The sequence below is a fragment of the Staurois parvus genome, unplaced genomic scaffold (genome assembly GCF_062004578.1).
Source record: "Staurois parvus isolate SC_StPar_1 unplaced genomic scaffold, SC_StPar_1.0 ptg002753l, whole genome shotgun sequence".
Taxonomy (NCBI): domain Eukaryota; kingdom Metazoa; phylum Chordata; class Amphibia; order Anura; family Ranidae; genus Staurois; species Staurois parvus.
In genome coordinates this window covers 1,736,306-1,755,672 of record NW_028320549.1, presented here as the reverse complement: position 1 = coordinate 1,755,672, position 19,367 = coordinate 1,736,306, and the positions used below count along the sequence as shown (strand labels likewise).

At 41.2% G+C, this 19,367-nt stretch overlaps 1 protein-coding gene across 1 annotated transcript in view; it reads left to right on the top strand.

Moving 5' to 3' along the window:
• ZYG11B (zyg-11 family member B, cell cycle regulator) overlaps positions 1-10,850 on the top strand; it is a 71,294-nt gene extending 60,444 nt beyond the window's left edge. The window contains exons 12-14 of the mRNA XM_089666577.1: positions 2,113-2,165; positions 4,283-4,380; positions 6,601-10,850. Coding sequence (XP_089522703.1) covers positions 2,113-2,165; positions 4,283-4,380; positions 6,601-6,782 — 333 coding nt within the window. The 3' untranslated portion in view covers positions 6,783-10,850. The remainder of the gene's footprint in view (positions 1-2,112; positions 2,166-4,282; positions 4,381-6,600) is intronic.
• Positions 10,851-19,367: the final 8,517 nt, after the last annotated feature.

The following is a 19,367-nucleotide window of genomic DNA, read 5'->3' as shown; positions in this document are numbered from 1 at the left end:
TGGTCCCTCCTCCAATTACAGAGTTCTCTGCTGCATTTTGTGAGTTTGTCATAAAATGCAGGCCATGGTGTCATTGTGTAGCGGATAGTATTATCTGCTCGATTATTTACTCCAGGCACTAAGGGCTCGTTTACACCATGCATGCAGAAAAACTGATGGAAACTGATATGCAGATTTCACTTGCAGGGACATCAGTCTACATCAGTTTTCATGTGCTCCTCAATGAGTTTTATACACGTTGCAGATCCCTGCACAGAAAAAATCTGCACTTGATACTAGTGTTGTGTGAACAGGACACATAGAGAACAATTGATTCTGCTGTACCCTTGCAGCACGCGTGCAGAAAAACTGACGTCTCTGCACCATGGTGTGAAAAAGCCCTAGAACTAAAGGCAGACAACCAAGCAACTAGCATTTTCAGAATGAAGTAGGCAATGGGAGTCCATTTAATTAAGTCTGAAATATAGTCCGATCTAAAGGAAACAAATTAATGCAGCTTTGTATTCATAATTACCTTTATTATGTTATATGCAAGTGAAATTAAAGTGTAAGTAAATGCATTTGACTGTGTCAGTCTATTGCAGTCCCTGCACAGCGGAGCACAGAATAGGGTAAGAAGCTGCCACACTGCAAGGAATATACTGATAGGAGAAGAGAGCAGAGTGACGAGAGTGATGAGCTTATTATTATTAGTCTGCTGCTTTTCCTTTTGACTGTTTAGCTACAGTGGGTTCGAGTGCAAGTGGGTCAGGGACTTATAAGTATCATTAAACTGCAGCATAGAAAAATCAGGTCTCTTGATCTGCCACAGAAAACTTTGCTGTGTGGTACATATGATTTGGCAGGTAAGACAGCTCCCTTTTTATATATATTTCTTCTGTGTTTGACAGTTTATTTGGATTCAGTTTTAAAGCGGTAGTCAATCCTGGGAGAAAATCTGGCCCCCGTGCAAGTTAATGGCATAATGTGTTAGTATGTATCACATACTAGGACGTTATGAAAGACTTATCTGAAAAAGGAATCAATCCAGGTGCACACTGTCAATGCTGTCACTGACCCTGGAACAAGCATAGACGAAGTAGTTCTGACAATTTCCTGACATTCCTTTTTGGCCTATGCTTGTTACAAGTCTGTGCCAGAAACTTACTGAATTCAGACGCAGCCAGGCTTCTAGCATTTTCTGAAGTCAGGCTGTAATGGCCCCCATACTACTCTCATGACAAAGTCCTTTTTAAAGTGGAATTCCAGTCAAATGCTAACTATACCTAAACTTGCTCCCACCCCCATTCTAAGCCTATATTAACTATCCTGTAAAGGAAAGATGTATATACTTACCTACATAGTTACATAGTTAGTCTGGCTGAAAAAAGACAAAAGTCCATCCAGTTCAACCACAGAAAAAAAAAAGTGATAATCCTATAGCCACAGTTGGTCCAGAGGAAGGCAAAAAAAACCCCAGCAAAGCATGATCCAATTTGCTCCTGCTGGGAAAAAAATTCCTTCCTGATCCCCCGAGAGGCAATGGGATATTCCCTGGATCAACTTTACCTATAAATGTTAGTATCCAGTTATATTCTGTGTATCTAGGAAAGAATCCAGGTCTTTTTTGAAGCAATCCACTGAGCTGGCCAGAACCAACTCTTGAGGGAGTCTATTCCACATTTTCACAGCTCTTACTGTGAAGAAACCTTTACCTATTCTGAGAGTGCTCGGGTCCAGTCACAGGATCTCCCCAGTGGCTGACTTCAGTAGAGAGGAGAGAGTTTTGACAACAGATATCACTACCTAGGCATTACATTACCCATAGGTTTACTACGGGGCATCCATTGTCTGCTGTCCCTCCTCTCTCCTGAAGCCAGCCACTGGGAGCTGATCATGTAGCCGGATCAGAGTGCCTTCAGAATAGGTAAGTATACACGTCTTTCCTTTATGCGGTAGTTAGAATAGGCTCAGATTGGGGATAGTCGTATTTTTAGGTATAGTTAGCATTTGACTGCACTTTCCAGCTGAAGACGGAAGTTGGCAATGGCATGCTTTTGCCTCTTCAGATTCGAAAGATTGTGTAACTTCAGGCTTCGTAATTACTGCCTTCTTGATTTTATGTTTTTCCAGCATTCTGCCATACTTGGCTGGCCAACACCAGAATGTGAGATGGTTGCTTATAGGTAAGATCCAATATATTGCTGCTGTCTCAGTTTTGTACATAATACTTTGTGCAGTAGTGCTATGTATGTGCTTTCAGTTTGATGTAGCAATATTGTGGATGTGACATGAAGATTTAAGAACATGAACGATGAGTTTTAAACGGGAAGCTGCAAGGTATTTTCAGGTTAAAATACTTAAAGGATAAGTTCACCTTTTGCTTAAAAAAAAAAAAAAAAAAAATGTTTTACTTTTTTTTTGCAGGTGAGGAAATGAGTATTTATTTTTTGTTGCAGGAGCCTGTAAAGCAGGGCTTAAAATTTCAAGTCCTCCGCTACTAGCCAGGCCTTAAAAATTACCAACAAACACACACAGAGAAACCTGTACACACACACAGACATGTACATATACACACACAGAAACCTGTACACACACGCACAGAGACACATGTGTACACACACATGTACATTCATACACAGACACATGTACGTACGTACGTACGTACGTACGTACGTACGTACATACACAGACACATGTACATACACACACGTACGTACATACATACATACATGCACACAGACACATGTACACACACACGTACATAGATACACAGACACATGTACATACATACACATGTACGTACATACACACACATGTACATGCGCACACACATGGGCACACATGTACATACATACACAGACACATGTACATACATACACGCGCGCACACACACACATACATGTACATACACACAGACACATGTACAGATACACACATGTACATACACACACACGTACATGCATACACACACATGTACACGCACGCATGCTGTTAACAGCTCTCTCCTCTGAAGCCACCACTGGCTGACATAGAGGATCATCTGACCAGAGTGAGCTGAAATTAGGTAGACACACACACACACACCCACGCACATCCCTATAAAAAAAATTGCAGTACTTCATTGTTCACTCACAGAGCCGGGTACTGCACTCTAGGGTGAGACAGAGAGCACAGCACTCACTCCTTCCTTTGCTTTCACTGCGCTCCGCTATTGAGCAGTCTTTCCTCCAGTGCCAATGACAAATCCGGCCTAAGCTTCAAGCCTGCTCAGCAAGATGGCCCTTGGGGAAATTTCAAGGCCTGCTGTAAAACATTGCACTGGCTATCAGCAGATCACTGGTGCTATGCAGGTCTCCTGTAGACCTGTCGGTATATCTGTTTTTCCCGTACGGGATGTATGGACAAGCAGATATACTGGCAGGAAAAATCAATGAACTAACACGGCAGTTTCTTATTCACAGAACACTGTGGATGAGCAACAGCTAGCGGGAATTTTGATATGGGTAAATATGGGTGTAACGTGTTATGAAAGGTGAACCTGTTCTTTAAAGTTTCAAGACTACCTTGCTGGAGGGCTTTTTCAATTGCTTGATTTCGCAACACAATTTAAAGCCAACTTCATCCATTTTTTGTAGGGTCTTGTGGTTCTAGAGGTGGTGTATAGTGTTCTTTATAGTGTTAAGAACATAAGTAGGAAATCCATCTGTGAGAGACACCATCTCTATGGCTTTGTAAGCAGAGAGTGGAGGCACAAACTGCTGCAAGTAAGAAATATAGGAAGATAATAGATTCAGCAAACCTGGTTTAGGCTACATTCACACTGGAGCGCTTAAAAGCATGGTATCCTTTTTTGGGAAGAAAAGTATATTGCGGTTTTAACCCAGTTTGAATGTGTTTTTGGTGCATTTTCTGTTTTCCTGACTTCCAGCATGGACAAGTGACTCACAAAATGCATCGTGCTGCGTTTTTGATGCATTCCCATTGACCTGCAATGGAAGGTGTGTGTGGTGTTTTTGTTTTGTTTTTTTTAAATGCACATTTTGAAACCGGCACCAAAGATGCAGCATACAGGTTTTCAAAGTGCAGCTCACCTGCAGCGTGATCATGTGCAGAGATTACAGAGATCCATTTTGAAGCACTTTTGTCGTGGTGTAAAAGGTGCTTTTTAGCGGGGGGAAAAAAGCACACCAGTGTGAACAGGCCCGAACACCAGAAAGTGAATACAGTTATCAATAGAGTTTGGTTTTTATGGCTGTTTGAGGACAAAGCAATTTAGACTGACCACCTGTTCTCATTGCAGGTCCTTTAACCCTTTCTTCCCACTGCTGGCATGCTTCCGCACACCCGGTGTGCAGCTCTGGGCTGTATGGGCTATGCAGCACGTCTGCAGCAAAAATCGTATGTATTACTGGAAGACTCGTTGTTCGCTTTGTGATATATTTGTGTTGTGTGTGGAACATCTTTTCATTTTATGCGATGCAAGGTTAACTTTGTTATGCTGTTATTCTACTTTGCACAATGTGGGTACTATATGCCTTCCAAAATACGACTCTGCAGCAAGATTGTATGAGTTGGAGATTTAAAGTAATCAAAACCCTAGAACAAAAATGTAATATATTGCAGCTTACCAGCACTTAGATGTGGTGGCTGCATTAGTTTTTTCTTTTTCAGGTCAAGAACATTTTCTGCAAGTACTGAAAAAATCTTATTGATCTTTCCTGGTTTTGTAATGTTCTTGTAAAGCCAGCCATACATTGAGCAAATTGTTCATTAGAAACGGGCCCTGCCAGCTCTGCTCAACAAAAGTCAATTGTTCAATTTACAATTTGTTAAAGGCGCCTGCTGGAAAATTGTGGACTAAAGTGCCTGCCCACGGCTGTCAGAATGCAGTAGCCCAGTAGAGGGATTGATCTATTCATGCGGTTCAGTGTGAAAGGAAGATATACTTCTGTATAGCTCATAAGAAGTGGTAGGGACACTGCATTTCTGACAAGATCAACAGGTATTTTCTGTAATGGAAAATGTTATTTTTTTTATTCTTGTGTTTAGACAACCTTTAACTTTTCTGTGCACTGAATTGAGGTCTTGAACAATGTTATCAGTTTTCTAAGCTATCTTCTGTAAACACCTCCACCCTATATAGTAGTGGTGGGGGATGTTTGTTGTCCAGACTCCATAGATATAGATAGATATACTTTTGAGGCTGTCAGCATAGGACAGGGCGTGTTGGCGTGTTGGCAGCGTTTGTGAATACAAATTGGGGGGGGGAAAGCCCAAAAAGCAAACACTAAGCCACCACACCTAATAACTGATAAACTGCAATCTACAAAATATTGTTTGAGTATTAGATGCACCTTCATTCCTTGCTTGTGCTGCTTTGTTTAAATTTTGTTACCATCTTGTACAGGCCAAGTGGTGCAGTCTCATGCTAGTATATTGCTTTATGTAATTGTCTGCCTGTATCCCAATACAGCCCTAAATAAGCGCTCAGATTTGGGCTACACAGGGCTACCTGTGTGCCTGCCCCCACTTGACATAGCTGGTGATTGGCTCCTCTATAACTGGTGGCTGAACAGAGAAGTAGGTGGGTTCAGGAATGGTGAGTATGTATTCTGTAGGCGGACTGGTCTTTAAAACCCTGCATGGACAAATCACAAGCAAATTGTGTAACCCTGGGCAAGTTGTACTGGGAGAAACAGCCCTCTCTTGTGCCAATATACACCAATCAGCCATAACATTATGTCCAAACCTTTCAAAGCATGGACTCCACTAGACCTCTGAAGGTATGCTGTGGTATCTGGCACCAAACCATCAGTAGCAAATCCCCTAAATTCTCCATGGATCAGACTTTTTTTTTTTTATTATTATTATCTAGTACATCCCACAGATGATCAATTAGATTGAGATCTGTAGAAATTGGAGGCCCAGTCATCACCTTGACCTCCTCAAACCATTCTTGAATCCATCAGATCAAGCCACCTTCTTCCATTATTCTTGTGGTCCAGTATGGATGCTCACGTGCCCATTGTAGGTATTTTTGGTTGTGGACACTGGTCACCATGGATACCACTGGTCTGCAGCTACGCAGCCCCATACACAGAAAACTGCGATGCTCTGTGTGTTCTGACACCTTTCTATTGGAACCAGCAATACATTTGTCAACAATTTGAGCTGCTGTAGCTCTTACATTGAATCACACTACAATGGCCAGCCTTCACTTCCCAAGTGCATCACTGATCCTTGGCCACCCATTGGCCACCCATGACCCTGTCCCTGGTTAAAACCCCTGCTTTTCCTTCCTTGGACCCTTTTGGTAGATCCTGACCACTGCAGACCGAGAACATCCCACAACAAGAGTTGCAGTTCTGGAGTTGTTCTGACCCGGTAGTCAAAGTTGCCCAAATCCTTAAGCTTGCCCTTCCCCCCCCCCCAACGTCGGGATAAAAATGTTTACTTGCTAACTAACATATCCCACCCATTTTCAGATGCCATTGTAACAAGATAATCAATGTTATCTATGTAACCTGTCAGTGGTCATAATGTTCTAGCGGATTAGTGTATGCATTTGTTGTGCAAATTTCTTGTTTCTTTATAACCTTCTTGCTTCTCTCTTTACAGCTGTTCGATACTGCAGCATGCTAATTGAAGAGGGCGGTTTGATGAAACTGCACAATATCAGAGACCACGCAGGTGCCAACGTGGATGTTCTGCGTATTACCATCTCCATCCTGGATAACCTTGAAAGGCACCTTACGCGGCATGGCAATTCTTTATTTCCAAGTCCACCACCCTGCAAGTGATCATGGAGCCGTCCTGTGCAAATCCACCTAGTATATGTTGAGGTCTGTGTGTTATTTGTATGAAACCGTTCTAGAGCGGAGTAGATAATGCTTTTGAACTAGTTGACAGAGGCGTGTATAGGATGAGGATGTCAGTATTATCATACACCTGGTTGCTACATTACACCATGTTGCTGTGAGCATGAATCCATTTAGGACCTCACTTTAAAAAGGCCACTGCAAATCCCTTCCCATCACCCTCCATTTGGTGCAGCCACCGCTGTTCTCTTTTAAATTTTATTTTAGGACTCTTTATTAAGTGAATTTCATGAAATATGGACATTCATGTGTTTTGACTGTACTTGCCATTTGCACTGCTCAGCTTGGACTGTATATGACACATGATACAAACAAATGAATATCCTGGACAGAATGGATAGATGACATTTGTTCTTAAGAAGATACTTCTCTCATAAAATGCTCTAAAAGAAGTCAAAACCATCGCGGGAGCCTAAATACTGTAAATATGTGATTTTGGGAGATTATGCTGTAAGAAAATATAGTTAATTTTTTTTTTCTACTAGCTGCATCACAATTGTTGGAAGTAACAGGAAGGAATACTGGCAGCCCTCAGTGGAAAGTTGCAGTCACCGATTGGACGTTGAAAGACTTAATTCAGCATTAGCGTGGATGCTAAGTTGTACAGAGTTTATAAGCCATTGTGCTATTAGGAAACGTTTGGCAGCAAATATACATCAAGCTTGTAACCCTCGTATCTCTGAGAATTAGCTCTGCATGTACCCTGGCTGGCAGTAGTCTTAAATATGAATTGGTTCAGTCTTTGTGAATGTGTGGCAGTCCTAATTGCTTTTCTCCGTTTATCTGTTAGTTGGGGTTTCGTGCCCCTTTCATCAGCATGCTATGACATGGAAGCATCAAAGACTGCAGAAACTGTAGTGCGCTTGAGTGGTCATCTGGGAAGTTGTCTGTAAACAAATTGTTTTCCTTTATTAAAGCCCAGCTCCAGACACATTTTTTTATTTTTTTTATTTTGCGATGTTTTTTTTAATCCATCACTGATTTTTTTTTTTTTTTTTTTTTTTTTCTCACACATAACTTTTTCTAAGCTCCACTGTGCTGATGCCAAAAAGTACAGGGAGACGTAGTTGGCGGCTCCCCGCTGCAGTGGTACAGTGTCTATGATAGATGCTACTTCCAGTGTTGTGCCTAAACGCCTTTCTGTGCTTTGCCATTCACAGAGCATGGCTGCAGCATAATCAGAGTCTGTTTTGTGAATGGCAAAGAGGGAGAGGGCACACAACACCAGAACTGGTGTATATCATAAACACCTTTCTGATGGAGCATAGAGTCACAAGTACAATTTCCTGTACTTTCTGAAAACATGTTATACTTGTCTGCTCGGGCAATGGTTTTGCACAGAGCAGCCCAATCCTCCTCTCCTCGGGTCCCTGACTGGCATTCCTGGCCCCTCCCCCTTGGTAAGTGCCTCCATAGCAAGCGGCCTTCCCTGTAGGTACTCGTGCATGCTCGTCCCCGAGCCAGCTCTAAGTGTGTATAAAACACACAGAGCATGGCTTAGCCCGCTCCTTCCCCACTGGCTGTGATTGACAGCAGTGGGAGCCAATGGCTCCCGCTGCTATGCCTCAGCCAGTGAGGAGAGGGAGACCTGGGAGAGCCTTTACTCTCATGCACATCGCTTGATCAAGATCGGGCTCAGGTAAGTATTTAACAGTGGCTGCTAACAGAAGGATTTTTACCTTAATGCAGAGAATGCATTTAGGTTAAAAAATCTTGAGCCTTTACAACCAAGTAAAAAAAAATCTGCTATAGATTAAAGTGAGTCATAGTGATTATTCGACCGTATTTAAAAAATGTAAAAAAACACTGTATGGGTCTGGGCCTTAAAGGATGACTGTAGTTTAACAAAAATGCATCATAAATTAGGCAGCCAATATATTGCGATGCTGAAAATATAGTAGTGTACCTGTATCACGCAGAAAGCTTTATCTCAATTGCTCAGCCTGTGCAGAGTTGGTGCACTATTCCTTACAGTGTCGAAAAAGGTACAGAAAGATGGTTGGGAGAAGTGGGGAGCCTGTTTAATACAGGCCATTATATGGCAGCATGACGCACCACTCACCTCTTCTGACCTTGCAAAGAGTAATAAAGGATGTGGATTCTGCTTCAGCTCTAGACAGGCTGAGTAGTTGGGATTTAACTTCTGCTTGATGCGGCTACACAACTTTATACTTTGGTCCATCAAAACAGATATTCTAGTTTTCCTGGATGCTGGAAAGTATAATTGCCCATAGACACCTCCCATCTCCCAGAATCTTTGGTGGATTACGGGGGGGTTCCCAGCTTTGTCATTGCAAAAGGGGTCCCACTCAAACCGTTTTTCATGTATTTTCATTCTTGATAATGAATGCAGTAGGAAGTCAATTTCCCTTTTGCTGAAGCAAAACTGAAATACCAAGGGTGACAGATTGCAGGCATCGCCTCCACAACCCAAAGATGGAAGAAGCCGGTGGCTAATCTACCAGAGACAGCAATATCGGTTTTGGATGGACACACCCCCTAAAGCAACCCCATGGCCACAGTACAAAAATGTGATCATTTAAAAGTCTGTGAAAGGAGAAACTTGATACTTTTCTTACTGATGGGGTGGTAAAACCTTTGTTATCCTGAAGAGCTCTTTTATTGTGTCAGATGCTTGGTCCCCAGCTACATGATGTGGTTCCTCCTGCTGGCCACTAAATCACTACAGAACAGGCTTCCAGTAATCTAATTGTTGTACAGAGGTGATTTGGATCACTTTAAAAAAAAAAAAAAAGGGCAGGTGATTGGCCCTAATATATTGAAAGCTGTGCACAGAAAAGTTGAGGTGGAGCCCGTGGCAGCCAAGCTCCATTCTAGCTGGTATTTTTCTAGTAATATTTTTCGTTGAAATGGCTGATCCCCTGTCGATTGTATTGTGACTGCTGATATAAGACTTTACAGGGGACACCTTTTTATTACCTGTGGCAGGACTTCCAGAACAAAGAGTGACTACATGTATGGAGCTGTAGTCCACATTTATAAAGCAGTTCTGGGCTTTTTGTATGAACATTTCTGAAGGAAATTGTGCATTGCCTCTAGCAAATGATCAGATTCCCTCATTTCACAATTTTGAATCCATTTGCTATGGGCCTTCCTTTAGGTCTCATGCATACTGGTGGTACAGTGTAAATAAAAATGGTGCATTTCAGTTCCCAAGAGGCTGGGGGGCAGCCTATAGCCCGGTGCTGGAAGCAAATCAAAATTAATGACAGGTTAAAATAGGCAACTGCTGTATGCTGTCCCGAGTGGTACTTGCATCTCAGAGTGTGACCTGAGTGGACTTTCTGCATTCGGGGCATTCATCCCTGTAAGTAAAGAAGATGGAGACTTTGGGTCTAGCATGCATGTGAGTATGTATTTTGAGGATAGCCAAGCAACTAAGGTAAGGAGCATTAAACAAAAAATAACATGGAAGGGAATGCTGTGCCTCTAAGCAAAGTTTAAAAGAAGTAGATTATTTTTCTGTGAAAAAAAAAATCTGAAAAACGTGACCATTGAAGATAGGTTTGAACAGCGTTACATTAAAGTGGTTCTAAAGCCTGACGGTTTATTTACCTTCATGCTGGTTGTTCTTGCTGGAGACTGATAAGAGGAAGCAAAGCTTTGCCTCCACCAAGATGGCCACCACCACACAGAAACCCAGTAATGGAAGAAAGTTTCCTGTAGGGAAATCACAGGCAATACTGGTGACTAGTCCTTTGCCCTCTACATGTCTTTTTTGGGCACAGCTTCCAGAGTTCAGCAGGACTTTAAACAGTCTGCCAGGGATGCTTTGTGACTGTTTTGGGATTATCTTGTTTGTTCTAACCAGCTAGTTGGTAAATTCATTTGCAGTGATAATTTTGTAGCCTGACATGCATGTACATGTTTATTTTGCATAGATCACTATGTCTTTACGTCATTTATTGTTAGCATTCTCAAAGAGAATACATGTTAGCCTGTAAAACATAAAGAAAAGTTGAACTTGTATATATGTGGAGTACTCAAAATTTTAATTGTTTTGAATTTTAACTGCCAAGTTATAGCAAGAGTGAAGATTAGTTTTCATATTTAACAATGTAAGTTATTTGCATTTTGATTTGCTAGTATGTTAATGAAAAGGAAACGGGATTTATGTTAAAAAAAAAAAAAAAAATCCATTTTACCTACATGATCCAGTTAGTACTGTGAGTTGTGCTGTCAGCCCACTACGATGTACCCCCTGATACTACATTATACATCAAAAACATTGACTTTAGGGCACACTTAGACAAGCACCTCTTTAACACCGTGTCAGTGTTTTATTCTTCATAGTGCTTGTCTAGCCAAAACCTTTTTTTTTTTTTTTTTTTTTTTTTTTTTTTTGGATAGAGTAAAGAATAATTTAGAATTCCTATCCTATTTTACTGCTATCTAGTAATGCCTCTATTCAAAACCAAACAATAAAACAAATGTTTGGCTTTAAAGTTTAGGTATGCATTTTACTGTATAGTTACATCAGCTTGGCCAATGTAATTATACACACCCTGCTTGAAAGAGTATTCATAGCCCTTGAAATTTTCCACGTTTTGTTATGTTACAACCAAAAACGTAAATGTATTTTATTTGGATTTTATGTGCTAGACCAACACAAAGTGGCACATAATTGTGAAGTGGAAGGAAAATGATAAATGGGTTTCAAAATTTTTTACAAATATCTGAAAAGTGTGGCGTGCATTTGTATTCAGCCCCCAAGTCAATACTTTGTAGAGCCACCTTTCGCTGCAATTAAATTACAGCTGCAAGTCTTTTTTTGAGTATGTCTCTATCAGTTTTGTACATCTAGAGAGTGAAATATTTGCCCATTCTTTGCAAAATAGCTCAAGCTCTGTCAGATTGGATGGAGAGCGTCTTTGGATAGTAATTTTCAGGTCTTGCCACAGATTCTCATTTGGATTTAGGTCTGGACTTTGACTGGACCATTCTAACACATGAACATGCTTTGGTCTAAACCATTTCATTGTAGCTCTGGCTGTACGTTTAGGGTCATTGTCCTGCTGGAAGGTGAACCTCTGCCCCAGTCTCAAGTCCTTTGCAGACTCTTAACAGGTTTTCTTCTAAGATTGCTCTGTATTTGGCTCCATCCATCTACCCATCAATTCTGACCAGCTTCCCTGTCCCTGCTGAAGAAAAGCATCTCCATACCATGATGCTGCCGCCACCACCATGTTTCACGGTGGGGATGGTGTGTTCAGGGTGATGTGCAGTGTTTGTTGTCCACCACACATAGCGTTTTGCTTTCAGGCCAAAAAGTTCAGTTTTGGTATCATCTGCCCAGAACACCTTCTTCCACATTTTTGCTGTGTCCCCCACATGGCTTCTCGCGGACTGCAATCATGGTTTTCTTTCAACAATGGCTATTTGCCACTGTTCCATAAAGGCCACATTTGTGGAGTGCACGACTAATAGTTGCCCTGTGGACAGATTCTCCCACTTGAGCTGTGGATCTCTGCATCTCCTCCAGAGTTACCATGAGCCTCTTGGCTGCTTCTCTGATTAATGCTCTCCTTGCCCGGCCTGTTAGTTTAGGTGGACAGCCATGTCTTGGTAGGTTTGCAGTTGCACCATATTCTTTCCATTTTTGGATGATGGATTGAACAGTGCTCTGTGAGATGTTCAAAGCTTGGGATATTTTTTTTTTATAACCTTACCCTTCTTTAAACTTCTCCACAACTTTATCCCTGACCTGTCTGGTGTGTTCCTTGGCCTTCATGATGCTGTTTGTTCACCAATGTTCTCTAACAAACCACTGAGGGCTTCACAGAACAGCTGTATTTATACTGAGAAATAATTACACACAGGTGGCCTCTATTTACTAATTAGGTGACTTCTAAAGGCAATTGGTTCCACTAGATTTTAGTTAGGGATATCAGAGTAAAGGGGGCTGAATAGGGGGCCTGCCACACTTTTCAGATATTTATTTGTAAAAAAAAATTGAGAACCATTTATCATTTTCCTTCCCCTTCACAATTATGTGCCACTTTGTGTTGGTCTATCACATAAAATTCCAATAAAATACATTTACGTTTTTGGTTGTAACATGACAAAATGTGGAAAATTTCAAGGGGAATAAATACTTTGTCATACTATGTCAGATCTGAACGATTCCTGTTGCTTCTACTACAGCAATGGCACTCTTCCAGATCCAGTACCAAGCACTTGTCTTTCTGCATAGTAACCACAGGGGGTCACTCATTTGGCAGTCTCACAAGAAAGTTTTTCCTCATCCTTTTTTTTTTTTTCTTCTTTTAATGAATGTAAGGCATTCTCTGAATGGATGAGGTAGGCAATGACAAGACCTCACCCAATTAGAATGTGGTCCAATAAAATTCATATGTAAACTACAGATTTACTAATGCATTTGACAAGTTCTGTCTTCTTTGTATTTTAATGAGTGGCTTCCCTGACCCTGTTACAGTGCAGTGTTGGGGAATATTAAATGCTCCTTGTGACGGGGCCAATGAAATAATGGTTAACATTGTACACTTTGTATTATTATTATTATTATAAAACAAATGGAGGATCTAATGTTCAATGGTGTAACACAATTGTGAAAAGAAAAAAGTGTGTGTATAAAACATGTCCTTTTTAAACCTCTCATGTGCAAAACATGGAGGCCACCATTGCTCCTCTTTCTGAAGATGCAGGTTACTGGCTAATGTGCTGTCCTACTTGTTTTTTTATGCCTTTTGAGTTACTTTCCTGCAACAGGTATGTAAATATGGATTTATGACTTCTTACACTGACTTGTCCCAGTTCACTTACTAGGATTATAATGAAGACTGTGGGGTAATATAACAACCAGTCAACTAGCCTTTTTGCTTAAAGAATCCCAGCAAAAAAGGCACCTAATTTCCTATTTCAATAATGGGTACTATTTTGGCTCTCAAATTAACACTTTTTATATTCACGGCTTGTCCTCTTATATAAAATAATAGTCTTTGCCCTCTGTTCTGACATCCTGAAAGGCTCACTGCTATTACAAGTGGATCAGCTCATCCTATGACCGTATACCTGGAATATAATGTATTCCCGTATATACATGCATAGGTTCGCTTTCCTTTGATTGCTGTACAGTATTTGGTAATGCTTATTTTCAGGACACTGCCCATAGAAGGTGCTTTGATTTGTTGAAGAGGCATGTGACATGATAACCACTTCTAGCCTCGGGTAGAAGTCCTATTGTTGCTGCGATTCCTAGATTGCAGTCCTGGGGCAGTAAAGCTGAACATCTAAAATATAGGCATTCATAGATTGATCAAACCCCTGCAGAACCGTCCAAGATTAGATCCATCTATGGGCTGGCTGGATCGTTGTACTGCAGTCAATCCATCGATCGACTTCAGTACAGCAAGCCTGCAGGTGGTTATAGCTGTCAGCAGTGAGTACTGTGTTTTGCTGCCTGGGAAGCTTCCCCAACAGCAGAAGACAATAGCTCTGCAGGAGGGATGCCCCCATCAACACTGATGCAATTATAATTAATAAAGCCGTTTCTAGGTACCGCTTGCAATACTGTAGCGGAACCATCTAGGCTCAGAGTGCCGTACGTCATGAAAAACAAACATATTTCTATGTCCAGGAGTGACAGGTGTCACTCCCAAGCTTTTGAATATCATACAGTAGGGGCTCATTCACATGGGTGCAGAGAGCTGTACAGCATGGAAAATCAGCAAAGGTATCTCTGTCCCTTGGAGTGGTGAGTGCTTGCATTCAGCTGCCTGCACAGAATAATGACAGACTTCATCTGTACACTGATAACTACACATATGTGTGTTTACCTATATAGGGCCAGATGTGTGCGGGCCACAGACTCATCCAGATCCACTCACCATCCAATCAATTTTAGCTTTTTATGGGATGAGTTTAGCCAAAACAATGAAAAATAATCTGATTACTTTGAGTTGCTACTGCAGTACTCACCCTGCTAAAGTGAATACATTCAGGTGGAAGCAGGTAGTCCAATAGACTCAGGAAGTCTTAAACCTTCCACCTTGTACTAGAGAACCAAGATATAATTCCAAATTGCTTTTATATAGTGGGGAACAGTTAGAATTGTTGATTATACATTTCATGTCCCCACAAACCAGTATTTCCCTCAACTCTTGCCCCAGTAACAATAGACAACAAGACAGATGTCTGCAATGGGGACACATACAGCAATGAAAACAGTTCTTTATATTAATAAAGGAAATATAAGAATCTCTGGAAGATTTTTATTTCTGCGTGTTCCTGTTGGGTTTGAACCTTTCTCCACTATCCTAAAATGTTTTGTCTGGCATTACCATTTGGCCCGGTTTTAGCGTCCTGTCTTGCAGGCCTACAATCAGACTGAGCTATGAAAGTGAATGGATGCAAGGTGTTCTTGCCAATTGAAAGCAGGATCCAGCTCTAATGTCCTTGGTGCTGGTTTTACATACATAATTTGACGTACTAGAAAGACACCTTTTACCTTTCATTTTTAGGTTTGATAAATCTGCTCCAATATGTTTTTCAGTCTCTGCTATACCAGGTCTGTTTGGCCTGCCAACTTACAGCCTGAGAACATGGGAGATCCAGTGGTGCCTGTCTTTGCTCTATCACAGTGTTTTTCAACCTTTTTCGGTCAAGGCACTCTTTAAAATTCTGACACTTTCAAGGCCCCCCCCATTCTAAAATATAAAAAAAACTATTCACACATAGTACACCCAATGTTAACGACAATTTATTCTTCCAAAGCAAATATACCTTTTGCACACTGGTACTAACTAGTATTCCAGTGTGTCTTCCTCAGTTTTTCTCCCTTACTCTGCTAATGTGACACCAGTACTGACGGAGAGGGGCAAACGAGGATGTTGTGTAGGCACCCGACATCCTCCTTATCAACGGATGTCATTGGTTGTTAGGATGCCAGCAGCTAAAATGACATAAAATTGCACAATGAAAACCTGTGGCTTTGTATATTTAAAGGCAGGATTGATTCAACCTGCTGGCTTGTATGCAGTTTTTGTTCAATTTTTAGGCATTTTGCCAAGGCGCCCCTGAAGAGGCCTGAAGGCACCCTGGTTGAAAAAGGCTGCTCTATCCAGTATACTACACAGCAGGTACCCTTTTAGGTTTAAGTAAGCTTGTCATGATGAATTTATGGGAGCTGTCTAGGATACTGGTGATCTGTTCTACACATCATCCGGCTTCACCAATTGGTCATTCAATGACCCAGAACAAGCTTGGAAAAGCTTGGCACTTGCTCCAGGTCTATGACCCACTAAGTATAGAAGCCAGAATCACAATAACGACACGGTAACTAGCAACTAAAAAAGTTACCACAATGCCCATATTTTTGTTATGCCAGGTTTGCTTTTGTAAATAGGGCTGTTTTTAAGGCCTTGTTCACACCATACATGCAGAAAAACAAATGGAAGCTGACACGCAGATTTCACTTGTAGTTTTCATGCACGCTTCAATGAGTTTTTTATACACAGTGCAGATTCCTGCAGAGAAAAAAAATCTGTGTGTGATACTAGTGTTGTGGTGTGAAGAGGGCCCATAGCGAACAACTGATTTTATTGTGCCCTTGCAGAAAGCGTACAGAAAAATTGACGTCTCTGCACCATGGTGTGAACGAGCCCTAAGGCTGGCCATACACTATACAATTTTCTGTCCTATTTTATTCAGATTTACCTTTAACTGTGTAGTGCAAGGGACTACCTAATTGGATATAACTGAAAGTGTTGTTTAGGTTTGACCTCATATTATATGTTTTTTTGGTAAATCTAAAGCAAAAATCTCAAGAAAATTGTATAATGTATGGCCAGCCTAACTGTTGCTCATTTTGAAATGCAGTCCCTTCAGCTATACGGGCACCTGTCTCTCCATAGTATTACTGTGTATACATTACAATGTACTGTAATGTGCAACAAACATTTGCTGAAATCTTCAGGAAACGATCATTGTTTTCCCCACCTTTCAATCTCTAAAATAAATTCCTTCAGAGTACTGTGCCATGGCCCAGGACTCCCGTACGCTTGTGCAGGACTGACTTCATCATGGTTTGGCCAGTCAGACATCTGGAGCTCGCAAACCCGGAAGGAAGACCAGGTGAAGATGGAAGCCTCTGCAGTGGTGACAGCGCGCCAATGGAAAGATTTGTTTTTAAGGTAAATCCTTCATAATGTGCTAGTATGTGATTTTATGCTGCATTTTACTACCGCTTTAATATCCCCCATGACAAATTTTAAATATATACATTGCTGCAAAGAACTATTTTTTATAAATTAATCAAAAAAATTAGTAGGCACTTAATTGCCATTGCTTGCCACCCAGTGTATGTATGTAAGCGTCCTGGTTGGCAAGCAGTTATATCAACGTCTGCAGCCATGATCCTGTTCTTGTTTTTCCATCCAGATTGCCTGATCACTTTTACGTCGATCGTATGATAATCTGATCGTTAGTACACAGCTTTCCAGACCCAATCACAACAGGTCGTGAAATTACCCAAAGGGACAAACATGAAAGTGTTTCTCATATGCTACCAGAACGTACAATTTTCATTTAAAGGATGAGTTCACCTGTCGTAACATATTCAGGGCATAAGCTGTTACGATTAGACCAGCCCCCGCGCCTCAATCTGCCTGGCTGCATTGCCCATTCACAGTCCTCTGTGAATGAGAGACTACAAGTCCCAACATCCTTAGCAGCTGTCAGCTTGTAGTCCTCAGTGAACTACTATGGCACTGTGGAGTGCTGTGGTAGTTCATTCATTCTTCCTGTCAGTATATCTACTTGCTGGTACATCCCAAATGGGCAAGCAGATATACTGACAGATCTGCAGGAGACCTGCATGGCACCAGTGATCTGATTGCTGCTGCAATGCTTTACAGGTTTCTGCAGCCAAAAATAATAAATGCACATATTTTTTTTACCTGCAAAAGTATGTGTATTTATTATTTTTTTACTAAAAGGTGAACTTATCCTTTAGTATTTGTCAGGAAAAAAATTGGAAGACCAAGACCACGCATGCTCAGAAACTAAAGAATACAATACATCTCCTCCAAAGTTGTAGTCTGTCATACGAGAAATTTCATAACTTTTTTAGTAACCTCTTTTTAAAAAAAAAAAAAAAGATGGACAACCATTCGTGCATTAGTCTCAACCTGTGTATGGGGCTTTAGGCTCCACACCTGAGCGGGTGAGTGTAGGAATTGCAGCTGGTCACACACCCAAATTGCGCTGCTCTGTAGAGACGTGCGGGGCTGCCATTCATTCTTAATGGCACCCCGATGCATCTCAATCCGCAGCACGTTTGCGGGTGCAAAATAGGTATATGCTTTCTTCGTATTTCAAGTCTTAGGTTTACAACCACTTTAAACATTTGCCACCACATCTATTGGAACAGCTGCAATCCCCACACTCACCCACTCAAGTGTAAACAGAGCCTAAAGCCCCATACACATGTTCAGAATATCGGATGAATGGTTGTTCGTGTTTTTTTTTTTGTTTTGTTTTTTTTTTATTACATGCTAGTCTCAAATGGAAATTGAAGAGGTTACTATAGTTATGAAAATTCTCATACAACAGACTACAACTTTGGAAGTGATGTAATGTATTCTTTCGTTTCTGAGCATTGGTGGTCTTTGGAATTGAGAAGAAATTTTGCTGTTCTGGTAACCGCTCAAAATGTATTCTTGGTCTAATTGAGAATATTCACCAGGGCAAAAATGTATGTCACCTGTGGTTAGGACAGTCTACTTATTTCAACTGGCTGCCCTATGCACAAAAAAAAAAAAATCTTGCATAAGAAGTGCAGGCACCTCCTTCCTTTTTTTTTTTTATTTTTTTTTTTTTGTTCCAAATCCCAGTGCACTGCAATGCATGGCAATAAGTTTCCATGTGATTTAGTGGGCCTGCTTTGGGTGGTGTGTTTTGGGGTGCCATTTAGAATAAATGGCTTCACAGAATACATCACCTCTTCATGCAGTGCAGGGTTGTGCACAATATCACACACCTTCCACTATCACATAAGTGTGAATGGGGCCTTATGCTACACTTACACATATAGGGGTTGATTTACTAAAACTGGAGAACGCAAAATCTGGTGCAGCTGTGCATGGTAGCCAATCAGCTTCTAACTTCAGCTTGTTCAATTAAGCTTTGGCAATTAAACCTGGAAGCTGATTGGTTTCTATGCACAGCTGCACCAGATTTTGCACTCTCCAGTCTTCGTAAATCAACCCCATAGAATGCTTCTGCCCAGCCTGTGAGCTGAGTGAAAGAATTCTAACAGATTCCTAGCTCCACTAACCGTGCAGAAGGACGAATCTCCCTGCTCAATTATTGTATGCTGACAGATGGAACCACCACCTTTCAAAATACCCAAACAGTGCTTGCACCTGAATGAATGCAGATGCTGTTCAGCTGACAATTTTCAGATGGGCTCTTTTAACAAAAGTCAAAAGTTTGTTGAATGGAGTGGTGCTGGCAGGGCCATACACT